We start from the raw sequence: 13,029 nt of genomic DNA on the forward strand, positions 1-13,029 counted from the left end.
GGCTGGGGGGTATGGCTCTGTGACAGTGTCTAACAAGCACAACACCCTGGCTTCAATCCCCAGTACCAGAGGAACTGGATATGGTGGCAAATTCCTGTAATTCTAGCACTTGGGAAGTAAAGGCAGTAGGGTCAGAAGTTCAAGGCTACTCTCATCACTCACCACATCACAAGCTTGAGTCTAGCTTGACCTCCATGAGATCCTGTCTCACAAAGACAAACAACACTTCCCCCGCCCCCCAACATTGATCATGAATGCCCTGCCAGATACAGCTCCAGCATTCTGCCCCCATTGTTAGATTACTTGCTTTTATTTGTAGTTGCTTTGGGGGGAATCTCCCCAAGCCAGAAACTAAACTCTAGGGCAATACAGACCCTTTGTGCTTTGTTCAAAAGCGTGCTGGGCATAGCTGGCTCTTCACAGACACAGACTTTTCCAGGGGTTAATTGCAGGCTGTCTAATGATAGGTAAGTAGTCATGAGAAAGCAGAGTGACCTCAAAGGATACACCCCTCATCCGCAGCGCCGCACGGCAGGAGGCAACAGGCCCATGAGATACGGAGACGAAACTATGGATCCAGGGCCACTGGTGCTTTTAGAATACTGGTGCATTTTTTATTAAAGAAGAGAATAAAGCATTTGTAAATATATTTCTCTCGTGTATACTTCAAGGGTGACGCTGATCAGCTGCTACAGAACTGGGGAAGTGAACAGGCCTGAATTCCTCCCCTATCCCCAGATGACAGGGACACACAGAGGGTCTGGAGGTGCCCAGCCCCAAAGGGCGAAAGGTTCCAAGTCGTGTGAACAGAAGGATCCAGCTGCCAGCTGACATCACAGTGCCACCTGGAACAGCAGAACCTCTCCAGGGATGTCAGACATGCTTGATAAGAAAGCCCCTTTACCCATTAGAAGGGGATAAGGCATGGCGGTTCCCACTGGGCTCCCAGCACCGAGGCCAGAGTCACAGCCTCCCGCTGTTTTGTATGGCTCCTCTGATGTCTAGAATCTTGGGAAGGGTGGCAGAAGGAACCAGAAGCCCTGAAGGACTGCGGAGGGCAAGCAGAGGCCCTGGGCATGTCTTAGATGATACTTGAGTTTCTGAAGTTTTAGACTAAAATATTGAACCCCTGACCCAGGTGGGGCTTCAAAAGCCACCCCCATAGAGGTGGGAACTAAAGAGCAGGCATTCTGTAGAAAGGTGGAAAAGGAGAAATGTCTCCCTCAACTTAAGAACACAACGCAACATGAGGGCCCGGCAGTGGTGGCACACGCCTTTAATCCCAGCACTCGGGAGGCAGAGGCAGGAGGATCTCTGAGTTGGAGGTCAGCCTGGTCCACAGAGAGAGTTCCAGGACAGCTAGGGCTACACAGAGAAACCCTATCTCAAAGCAAAACAAAACAAAACAAAACAAAACAAAACAAACCAGAACAAAACCCAACCAAACAAAACCAGTAAGGATCCTACAATCCCTGGTGAAGGACAGGAATGAACACTTGGACCTGGGTTGGTGACACAGGACATTCTGAAGGCTGCTGATGTGGACTGTCCCAGGGGTAGCCTGAGGAAGAGAGGAGTGGATGAGACATTATGGTCCCTGAGATGAGGGCAGGTGCAGAGAAAGGAAGGGAAGCAAAGGTGGTTCACAGGCTCGGGGTAACTCCCTGTTGTTCCAGCCCCTGGAAGGCTTCATGCCCAGACGGTAATTCCAGGAATGGAACTTAGTTCTGAAAGGACCGTGTATGGCTGTTGAGGGGCTCCCTCTTTCTCTATTCACATTGGCTACAGATCTGTGGTGAGCTGAAGACCTTTGTCAGGGCTGGAGGGGGTACACTCGAGCCGGGCTAAAGCTTCCTGCTCTGCAAGGTGGGAGCTATCTGTGCCCTGCTCAGAACGCTGGGAGTGGTACAGCTGGCGCTAAGGGAATGTCAGTCATGACTGGCAAGAAGCAGTGGATGGTCTAGGAGACCCCGGTCACAGCAACAGCTGGCTCTGAGGTTCCCTTTCAAGTGTTTCCAGTTGTGGCAAGGCTTCAGGAGGCCTTGCGTTGCAAATCTCTCAGAAAAACAACTTTGGAGGGCGAAGCCAGAAAGGCTTGCAGAAGACTGGGAGCAATCTGAGGGTGAGGCCGGGGTGGGGGTGGGGGTGGGGGGGCGTGGTCCAGAAGCCGAGGGCAGAAGGAGCTGAAAAGCCCCTGGGGTCAGTGGTGGGGAGGCAGTGGCGGGGCAGGGAGTGTGTTTGGCTTTTAAACTGAGCTGTGCCTTCAAGCTGAAGCAAAGTGGCCAAGGGAGGCAGAACAGGAGAGCCGAGCCACTAGCAGGAAATAGGCTGTGTCCCCAGATCAGAAAGGCCTCCTCACTCGTGCTCCAGCCACCAGCTACGATATATTGCTGCGTAAAGGGCTTTCTTGCTTGCCAAGAATGTGCCAGACAGGCATGAGAGACCCCACCTCTGGTGGGGAGCCAGAGGGAGGCTACAGACCTAGAGAGGGGGTCACTTGCTGCTGTGTGTCTTCACTTTGGTGGCGTTGATGTCGGCCTTGGTCTTCTGGATCCTGGCAAAGATCTCTTTGAAGAGTGCCTTGTACTCGGGCTGGCTCTGCTCCAGCCGCTTATCCACAGCCTCCACGTGCTGGCTTAGGCTCTTCTCACCCGCCTTGCCCTCTCCCTGGCTCTCCTCGCCCCCCAGTAGGTCCCTCCATGAGCTGTCCCGGGAGATGGGCCGTGAGGTCTGCACCCCAGCATGCCGCACCCCGGCACCATGCTGCCGGCATTTGCTCAGCAGCTCCTCGTATTTCTCCAGCAGCGCGTGGTACTGCTCGTCCACCTCCCGCAGGATAGACATACCGCGCCTGCGCACACTGTTGGCATGCAAAGTAAGGTTGCCAGCATGGCGGCTGGCTGGGTCTTTGGCCACTATGGCATTGAGTGCTGTGTCACTGCAGCTCTTGCGCACTGCGTGGCTGGGGGAAGCTGCGGGCGAGGAGACACCATCCTGGGCATTGGAGCCATCTCCACTGCCTGGCTGGGGGTCATCAGCCTCAGGGGCCTGAGTGAGGGGCGCCAGCAAAGCCTCGGCCAGGTGCTCATCCCGGGCCAGCAGGTAGGTCTTGGCCTGCTTCATCTGCTGCAGCTCCAGCAACTCGGCCTCCAGCTCCTGCACGCGCAGGCGGCAGCCCTCCATCTCACACAGCTGTCGCTCCAGCTCCGTGTACTCCTGGAGCACCACCGTGTACTCACGTTCCGCTCGCTCCTTGCGCTGCCGTTCCTGGCTCACCTGGGAGCGGAGCACCCCAACCAAGGTCTGCAGTCGTTCGTTTTCCTGCTCTAGCGGCCGAGGACCCAGCTCCAGGGAGGAACTGTGTAGGCGGAAGGCATCCTCACATCTGCTGGGGGGCATGGGAGGGGGGCAGGTAGCAGTAGCTGGTCATGGCCAAGGCCCTGGACCAAAGTGTCAAACACTGGGCTCTCTCAGTCACCCCACCACCACCACCACTCTAACTTTGGCTCCTGGCTGTGTGTCTGAGGATGATGACCTATACAGATTGACCCAGGATTCTTCCGCACTGGGAGACACAGCCAAGTGTCAGACAAGCAGGCTTCTCAGTGACCTACATCTCCAGTCTCACCTTGATCTTCATTTCTTTCTCCTAACTAGGATGGGGATCCATTCCGGAATAACACACATTCTAGGCAAGTGCCTGTACAACTACAATGCTTAACTCCTAGGTTAGAAGGCTTTTCTCATCTGACTAGTAGGCAAAATGGATGCAAATGGCTTGTGTTAGTAACACCTATGGCTGTCCTTAGCAAGCATCCTGATGGCTTGGACCAGACACTGTCTTCCTTCCCAGCCACTGTCTACGGTGCACTTCCCCCCTCCCCCTTCATCCCTCAGCCAGCTCCCTTGGGACTCTAAGACATTACTCCTCTGTTACTCCGGGGCCCTTGCTTACCGGAGGCTTGTACACAGCTCCTTCAGGCAGGGGAAGGTATGGATGGTTCTCCTGCGTTCCCGCTTTTCCCGGCGAACCCGGAGTTGCTCCAGGCCTCGAAGTTGCTCTACCTGAGCCTGCAGCTCCTCTACCTGGGACTGCAGACGCTCGATGGTCTCTGTCAACCTGGAACAGGACGAGGACATGCATGGGAGACATTTTTTGATTTTTTTTGGTAAAAATTGTTAGGGCTGGAGGGATGATTCAGCCACTAAACGCTAGGCTCACAACCAAACTGTTAAGATGTTAAGATTGATTTTTAGGTGTGTGTGTTTAGGTGAAGTTGGAGATCCTGGAACTGTAACTAGGTGATTGTGAGCTATTCACTGTGGGTGCTGGGAACCAAACTCTGGGTCCAGATCAACAAGCACTCTTAATCTCTTAGCCATTTCTCTCTCATCTCCTCACCCCACCCCAGCCCCACAGGGAGAGAGTCTTCAGGAGACACGATGCCCAGGATCCTTGTAGATGGAGGACAAACAGGCAACCTTGAGCTTGCTGTCTGATGTTAAAGTCAGAGAAGGTTCTGCCCTATCCAAGGACCTGCCCTTCTCCTGTACAGCCCGGGTTGAGCCAACCATTCCTCCTCAGCCAGCTCTGATCCTTTTGTATCTGTGTACCTGTGTGTATGTTCACATGTGTGTGGGTTCATGCCACGCCGCCAGAGGATGACTTTGGGCATCACACCTCAACAAGCTATCTGCCTTGGCCTTTTTGAGACAGGCTTTCACCAGAACCCAGGGATGGCTGATTCAGCTGGGGTGGGACCCACCCGTCGCCACCTCCCCAGTCTGGGATTCCACATGCACGTCTTCATTGTGCTCTACATTTTACAAAGGAGTTCAGGTTCTCAAGCCTGTGAAGCAAGCAAGCTTCAGATGCCAGGCCATTACACACACACCTCTGTCACTACCACGGTGCACTGCAGGGACACATCTGTGAGGTCGTAGAGGGCAGGTCAGGGTCACTGAATCCTTAGTACCTCAAACCGAGTCTAGTGCATAATTGGTAAATAACCATAGGTGGGAGGCGTATGGGCCATGTTTCACCTTTCGGCTGTGGGGGGCTGGAGAGATGGCTCAGTGGTTAGAAGCACTTGTTCTTGCCAAGGACCTGGGTTTGGTTCCCAGTGCCCACACAGTGGCTCACAGCCATTTGTCACTGAAGTGCTAGAGGATCCTACTCCCTTTCCTGGCACAGGCATACACGCAGGCAAGACACCCACACATATAAAATAGAAATAATCTTAAAATGAGAGGACTGGATGGTGGTGGCGCACACCTTTAACCCCAGTATTTGGGAGGCAGAGGCAGGCGAACCTCTGTGAGTTCGAGGCCAGGCTGGTCTACATAGAAACTCTGTCTTGGGGAAAAAAAAAAAAAAAGGAAGGAAAGGAAAGAAAAGGAAAGAAGGAAGGATAGACAGGGGACAGAAGAATGGTTGTTGTGGGATACATGTTTAAGTACACACATTTGACAAGGCTGGCCTCATTGCCACCCCAGTCTCTTAAGTCTTGTCTCCTAGGAGTGTGTGAGTCTCCCCCCCACCCAGTCATGTGACACACCCTGGGCCTCTCCCTCACCATCCCAGCCCTCACCCATGGATCTTCTGCTGGGCAGCCTTACTCTCCAACACCAGCCTCTGGTTGGTCAGCTCCAGGTCTCTGGCAGTCAGGTCCAGCTGCTCGTACACTTTGGCATGCTGCTCGTTCACGAGCCTCAGCGTGTCCAGCTGCTTGGTCAGGTACTAGGGGAGGAGGTGAGGGTGGAATCAGCCTTTACAACGAGGCAGGGGCAGATATCGCTGTCTGTCCCTCTACCACTGGGCCGATTGGCTCTGAGAGGTTTAGGAGCTAAAGACCACGGTGCAGAGGGCTGCCTGCGATGGCTGGGCAGGCGGTGAACTGTGAGGATAAGGTGCAAGCCGTGCAAAGGCACACACGGGCCAAGGCCAGAGGCTCTTGAGAGATAGGAGAAGGCAGAGCCGGAGGTCCCTCACCTCGATCTCCTGCACCTGCTCCTCATTGGTGGAGTACATCTGCTGCAGGGACTCCTCCAGCTCCTTGTTCCTCTCCAGCAGAGTCTTCCCCAGCTCGGCCGCTAGGTGCAAGTCTGGGGGTGTCGGTGGTGGGGGGGGCAGAAAGCACAGAGTGAGGAAGTTAGAGATCCCTTGTTATTATAGAAGCCCTAGCATTCATCGCTGACTGGGATCTGGGTGACTTCAACGGCACCCTGATGAAGGTTGCTCTCAGCAGCCCCAGTAGGCGGGAGGCAGAAGCCAGGGGCTTAGCCTGTTGTCATTTCCTTCTGAAGTGCTCCAGGCTCACTCTCTTCTCTTCCTTCCTTCACGTCTCTGGTTTGGTTTTGATTGAACCTTACTGTGAAGCTCAGTCTACCCTGGAACTCACGATCCTTTTGCTTCGGCTTCCTGAATGCTGAGATTGCAGACGTATGCTACAAACCAGCTTGGTATTTTTTTTCTTCTGATTGATGTTAAAAAAAAAAAAAGTATGAGCTGGGAGGTGGTGGCGCACGCTTTTAATCCTAGCACTTGGGAGGCTGAGGCAGGCGGATTTCTGAGTATGAGGCCAGCCTGGTCTACAGGGTGAGTTCCAGGACAGCCAGGGCTAAACAGTGAAACTCTGTCTCAAAAAACAAAACAAAAAACCCCAACCAACCAAAACAACATCAGACAAAACAAAACAAAAACAACAACAAAACAAAAACCTTAATGCTATGGTGCTAGAGAGATGGCTCGGTGATTAAGAGCACTTTTTGCCATTACAGAGGATCTGGGCTCGGTTCCCAGCACCCACATGGCAGCTCACAACTGTTGGTAACCCTAGTCCCAGGGGATCTAATGCCCTCTTCTTACTTCTGTAGGCACTCACATGGTACACATACATACACACGGGCAACACACTCATATACAAAATTTTATAATCTTTGTTTAAAGTCACTAACAGCAAACCGTACCAGAAGGCTGGGGCCGTAGTTCAGTGCCGGAAACAGTGGTGTGGTTGCCTAGCATGTGTGAGGGTCTAGGACTGAAGAATAAAAGCCAAACTATGATTAACTTCACTGTATTAAACCCTTAGTGCAAATCACCACCTTTTGTGAAAACACTTTCCTAGAAACGGGATTTGCGGGGCAAACAGTGGGCCTGTGCGATCCATTCCGCCCAAAGCAGGAAAGCTTGGATTTATTATTATTATTTAATGTTGTGAGCCTGTTTGTTACACCAGCCTTCACTCTAGGCTGATGGTGTAAATCTGGACCAAGATTTGTAAGAGCAACTCTTCTGGGGCCAATAAGACACAGTGCTATTTTTACACATAATGATAGTTCTGCCTTCCCTCAAAGACAGATGGGCTTTCTGGTCCCCCCTCCACACCCACCCCACAGCAAGTTTTAGATACATGGCTGTTTCGGCTACACCCTCTGCTGTGCAGCAGACAAGCTCTGTGAGGCCTTCCTCTTGGATCCCTGTGGAGCACGGATACTGGATGGGTAGACAGGACAGAGCATCCTGTGTAGGTTTCCATGCGAAAGCCAGAGTGCCCTGATCAGCTACTGCACCCAGACAAAAAGCCAAGTCTTATCAAGAACAAGCCTAGAGTTGCTGCTACAATGAGGGTAAAATATTTTTTTCCCTTTTTTAAAGGATAGAATGTCTTGTAGCTCAGGTTAGCCTCAAACTTGCAATGTAGCTGAGGCTGACCTTGAACTCTCATCCTTCTGCCAGTATCTCCTAAGTGCTGGCAAGGTGGGGGTGTGCTGCAGCACCTGCTTTTACGTTGGAGAATCAAGCCTGGGGCTTCTTGCATGGTAGGCAGACGCTCTACCAACTGAATCACATCCCCAGTGACTTCTGTTGTTGTTTTGAGGTATGGTCTCATGTGGTCCAGATTTTCTTTGATATGTAAGCAAGGATGCCTTTAAACACTCTAATCCCACTGCCTCTGCCTCCCAAGTACAGGATACAGACAAGTTCAGAATAGGGGTGATGTTTCAAAATAGAGAGAGTGGGGCCTCTAGAGCTAAATCAATCAGAGATGTGGGCCTCGTGCCCTGATGTCACTGGGAAGCAGGTCCCTCTAGCTAGACTGTAATGACAAAGCCTAGAACAAAAGCAGTTTTCCTGAAGGAAACAAATCTAAATCAGACACAAACTCCATAGCCTGGGGCAAGTAGCCTGCCCCATGAGGATGCCAAGGTCCAGTCACCTAGTATGAACGTAGTAAGGCAGTGGGGGACATTTGCCGTGAGTTTATATACGCGGGGCCAAAGTCTGGCGGCATCTACAAAGCTGTACAACGCTTGAAGCCCAATGTTTCAATTATTGAATGACAGCTTTGTGATATATCATGTGCTTGGGATTAACGGGAGGGGGGAGGGGGAGGGTGGCTTTGAGGGACCCTCACAGTCTTCTCAGACTGTGACAGGATAGTGATGTTCAGCGCAGCCCTTTCCTAAAGGTTTCAGGCCTTGGTGTTGGCATTTCGTCTAGGCTCCACCCCATAGTTACCTGGCAACAGCCAGGTATGCCTGACTCACTATAAAAGGGGGCTGCTTGCCGACCCCCTCTCTCCTGCTCTCTCTTCTTGCTCCTGCTCCTTACCCTCTCTTGCCCCACTCCCCTCTGCCTTTTTTTCCTCACGTGCTCATCATAGCTGGCCTCTATTCCCCGCCCCCCAACCTTTCTCTGTTTCTACTATCTCCTCAACTCCCCTCGCCATGCCCTGAATAAACTATTCTATACTATACTGTTGTGTGGCTGGTATCTCAGGGGGAAGATATGCCTCAGCATGGGCCTGCAGAGACACCCCCTTCACCCACACCACACCGTGCCTCCACCAAACATATCCCTGGCGTCTCTATCTTTTTATAAAACACAACCTTGGAACTGTTAGGTGGTCTAGGTAGTAATCATAGACCATATACCTGGGTAGCCTGTGACAAGACCCTGCAGCCCAACCAGAATTCAAAGCCAGAGGAATGAGGGAAAGTCAAGGACAATTTCAACACCATGTTCCTTCTTCCGGACGAATTGAGATGTATGAATTCTTACTGCTCATAGGCTGGGATCCCAGTGTGGGGCTTTACCACGCTATGAACAGAGGGACACCGAAGACTGCCTTGCAAAGACAGCCAATGTGACTTGGCCACCTAGTAATCCAGCGACCATGAAGGAAGGAAGGCAGAACGGCTTGGGGTAGAGGCGGGAGAAATCTCAGGGAAACTGGATCATATTGCAAGCTAAGCTGGTCAGAGTGTCCTGGAGGGAGGATGGGTGGAGTCTAGACTGTGTAGAGCAAAGGACTGAGAAGAACCAAGTACTAGGGAAGGCAGCTTCCGGAAGGATAGTGGCAATTCTGGACTCAGGAGCGGGTGGCCTGGATGCTGGGAAACTTGGAAGCTAGCTGAGCAGGACTCAGGCGCAGAGCAACAAAAACCAGCCTGTTACGGGTCTGATTAACTGGCAGCCCTGAACCAAGCCAGGGAAGGTACTGAGTCTGCGCTGCCACGCCCCCTGGCCCTAGGGGCTCTCGGGGGCTTCCTTCAAGGGACTTTAGTGGTTATTATATGGCAGTGCCCCAGAGAAAACAAAAGAAGCCCCCCACCCCGAAATCGGCGTTTGGCTGGGCATCACAGTAAAGCAGGACAGACTCTTGACAGAGAAGCAGGAAAGGGACAAGGAACAGGCCAAGATGGGTTGAGGCGGAAGACATGAGCTGGTGGATCTAGGAGTCCTGCCCCTCAGGGCACAGCGTCAGGAACTCAGAAAGGCCTTTGGTGGGTGATCAGGGCGGAGAAGCAGGGTGGAGGAAGGACATCCCTTTCCTCACCAGTCAGCATTCCCAGGGGTGGGGAGGACTCAAGGTCAGGCTAGGCAGGAAGGGAGGTCAGCTCTTAAAATCTGTGACTCAGCAGCTATCCCTCAGCCTGGACAGAGGTGGTCACAGGGGGAGGAGGGGAAGGCAAAGAAATAGCCGGTGCTTATAGTTAATTCATGACTTTTTCTATCTTTACAGGTGCTCAGGTTAGTCGGGGGAAGGAACCTAGCAAATCTAAGACCCCCACCTGTCCTGCCCACCTCCTGCCTCTGGGACAGAGCCACACTAGAGCCAAACACAATCTCGGGACAATCTCTTTGGGGAGTGAAGTTGGGGCTTAGCCCAGGGTAAGAGGAAAGAGGCAGGAAGGGTACTCCATGTGCGAGTGAAGAAATCACTCCCTCCTTGGGTCTGGGCAGATGGGAAGGACAGAATCTGGGGACTGTGTACCAACACAAACAGGCCCTCTGACATGACTGTCTTTTGGCAGATGCTCCACCCCATCACCCAGCTCTCCTGGCCTGTATTCAGAGCTGAGTGCCTAGATTTCCTTTGTCCCCCTACTTCCCTGTCCTTCATTTGGCTCCAGGCCTTGGTTACAAACATCCCTTCTCCCAGTGTGCCTTCCTTTCTCCAGCTCAGCTTTTTGCTGAGAGGACTATGCTGTCACACAGTGGTTTCTTTAACTTTTCGCTTCCGTCTCCTCCGCTGGAGTTCGGGATCAGGAGGGCAGAGATTACACTCCTAGACTCCGGCACAGACTCCGGCAGGAAGGCCCTCTTTCTCCATAGATGTTTCATTACTGGGTGTCCCTCAGGCTCCAGGGCTCTGTCTACGACTAGAGCTGCAGGCCTGATCAGCAGGACCCAAGAAGCAGGGGCTGTTCGGAGCTCTTCAGTCCTGCTGGAATGGCAGATCCTGTCCCTTGGCAGAAGCCACACATCTCCCACCCCTACTGCAAGGCTTCTTCCTCCCACATCTGGGCTGGGCATGGTGCCAAGCCTTCATTAGGGGTGCAGGAACTAAATGAGACCGCCATGGTATTAGCATCTGCCTCCCCCAGAGGCTATCTTTGCCAGAAACCAGCTTTTCATCTTTCCTTCTGCGCTAGCCTCTCCCAGGAAGCCATCCCATAATCACTTACACTTAGAGCATACAAGTGGGCCTCCCCCATCAGCCCATGTGTACCCAGAGGGTCCGGCTGTAACTGCTCAGATCCCAGGATGATGTCTGGTGCTCACATGGGGCCAGTAGGTGTTTACAGAGTAAAGTTTTAGGGGTGGTAACCAGGACAGAGAAGAGAAGCTGGGGAAGCGTGGGGCAGCTCACTGCATAGCAATGTCTAGCCCAACACTCTCCACCCTACAGAGCTCTCCCAAGGTTCTGATTCACTGGCAAGTACAGGAACAGCCCCTCATCTGCACGTGAAGCTTGGCTGCATGGGGAAGTGGGTCAGGAGACAAAGGCTCCAGGATCCAAGTACATGCAAAACCAGGGCTCTGGGCCCTGAGGATGGAGACCAGGCCTTCATGGCACACACACTGTGCCAGGCTTGTGTTTTAACACCTCAGAGCTTGCAGGTGACCCTCACCCTCAAGGTTTCAGTAAGAACTGACAGAGAAGAGGATGGGGCCCTACTACTCCAGCAGGCCTTGGCCTTGACAACCCCCCCCCCCCCACCCTCTCAGGCCTTCTTGTCAAGACGGCTCCACCTCTCTCAGTGATGTCATTTTGCCACCTCACCACCAGCTTCTAAACCCCTTCTAGTCAATCTCTAGGTCCTCAGATGAGAGCCACGGAAGCGGCTCCCTCTTTCCCCAGGGAATTCATTTGGCAAGAAGTCTGAAATTGCTAAAGGACCCCTTCACATCCTGAGCCACTTGGGTGGAAGCCTCATACAAGGAAGGACCAGGGAACGCCTCTCTCGGGAAGGCAGATAGGAGACTTCTTCGCAGGCATGAACATGTACCACCCCCTTTCTGGGCAGAGGGAAGCGAGTTGGGGAAACTTTCTGGAAGTCTTAGAGCTCAGAAATTCTGGCCCAGACAGGTGCTGTTGATCTGGAGAGATGACTTATCTCAACATACAGCGCATTCTTAGCAAAAGTATTAGGAATCCCCTGTGGGCCCCAAGACTTCCATTCCACCTAGTACTAGGGCCCCTTAACAATACCCTACCGGGGCTCGCGAGTAGTTGTTGCTACTAAAATGAGAAGGGAGATGGATGCTCTGTCAGCTGGACACTTTTGCAAGTCTCCCTCCTCCGTCCGAATCTTCCAGGGCAGCGCCCTTCTCGGTCCACGTCCCCATTCTCAAGACGCATCATGCTTTGCTGGGAGCACCAGGTCCAGCCCAGCCCTTTTCTAGGTGATACTACCCAACAATGGAGTAGTGGTCAAGGGTCTTGGGGCACACGCTGTTTCCCTCCCCTCCGCGCTCACCCTGCTCCAGGTCCTGATGGTCGTACCAGGACTCCTCCTCCTCTGCGGAGTAGTCCTCCATCCCCGCGGCTCTCCGCATGGCCCCGCGGGTGGCGGTGGGCGGGCGCTGCGGCAGCTCAGGGCCTGGGCTTGCAGCCCGGGACAATGCGGCGGAGGCGGCCCGGGCTTCCAACGTCGCGGGCTCGGGCTGCAGAGCCCCTGCTCCCGCCGCCCGTGATCGCCATCCGCTACCGGCCGTGCGCCCAGCGGGGCCTCTGGCTCCAGTGCTCCCCAGGTCCCGCAGAACTGGGGACGCCGGGTGGCGGCGGCACAAAGGGCGGAGGGGTGGGGACTGCAAAGTGGGACGACAGCTGGGACCACCCGGGATCGTCTGCAGGGCTGGGGCGTCAGCAGAGTGCGGGTTCAGCGGCGGGTACCCCTTGCCCGCCTCCGGCCCGCACACCGCCCGGCCCGCGCCGCGCCACCCGGAGCCGCCGCTGCATCTCCGCCCGGCCCGCTTACAGCTTCTCAGGCCGCCGGCTTTGAGGGGTGGGACCTGCCGCCGGAGACCAATCATAAGACGTATGCAAATAAGGGGCGGGCCCGAAGGCGAGGACCTTCCTGGTGTCCTGGTCCGGGAATTGTTGGATCAACCCTCTGTCCTGCTTTTTCTCCACGTCCGACTTTTATTTATGTCCATCTGGAATTATTTTGGTTGCTTGTCTGTCCTTCTGGCTCTACTGAGAGCACTGATGTCCACAGTGGTCCTCACCCGCGGAG

General features: G+C 53.7%; 1 protein-coding gene across 2 annotated transcripts; it reads right to left on the bottom strand.

The window, feature by feature from the left end:
* Positions 1–589: 589 nt before the first annotated feature.
* Positions 590–12,773, bottom strand: Cdr2l (cerebellar degeneration related protein 2 like). 2 transcript variants are annotated; one of them, XM_034506680.2, is made up of 5 exons: positions 12,271–12,773; positions 5,993–6,105; positions 5,592–5,740; positions 3,956–4,120; positions 590–3,388 (listed from the first exon to the last, which is right to left on the bottom strand). In XM_034506680.2, exons 1-5 carry the CDS (start codon positions 12,347–12,349, stop codon positions 2,494–2,496), a joined length of 1,401 nt encoding a protein of 466 aa, XP_034362571.1. In that variant the 5' UTR covers positions 12,350–12,773; the 3' UTR covers positions 590–2,493. The 2 variants fall into 2 exon arrangements, with proteins under 2 accessions (XP_034362571.1, XP_034362573.1); XM_034506682.2 differs by having other exon boundaries at positions 590–3,385; positions 12,271–12,772.
* Positions 12,774–13,029: the final 256 nt, after the last annotated feature.

This window comes from Arvicanthis niloticus, chromosome 6, assembly GCF_011762505.2.
Source record: "Arvicanthis niloticus isolate mArvNil1 chromosome 6, mArvNil1.pat.X, whole genome shotgun sequence".
NCBI lineage: Eukaryota > Metazoa > Chordata > Mammalia > Rodentia > Muridae > Arvicanthis > Arvicanthis niloticus.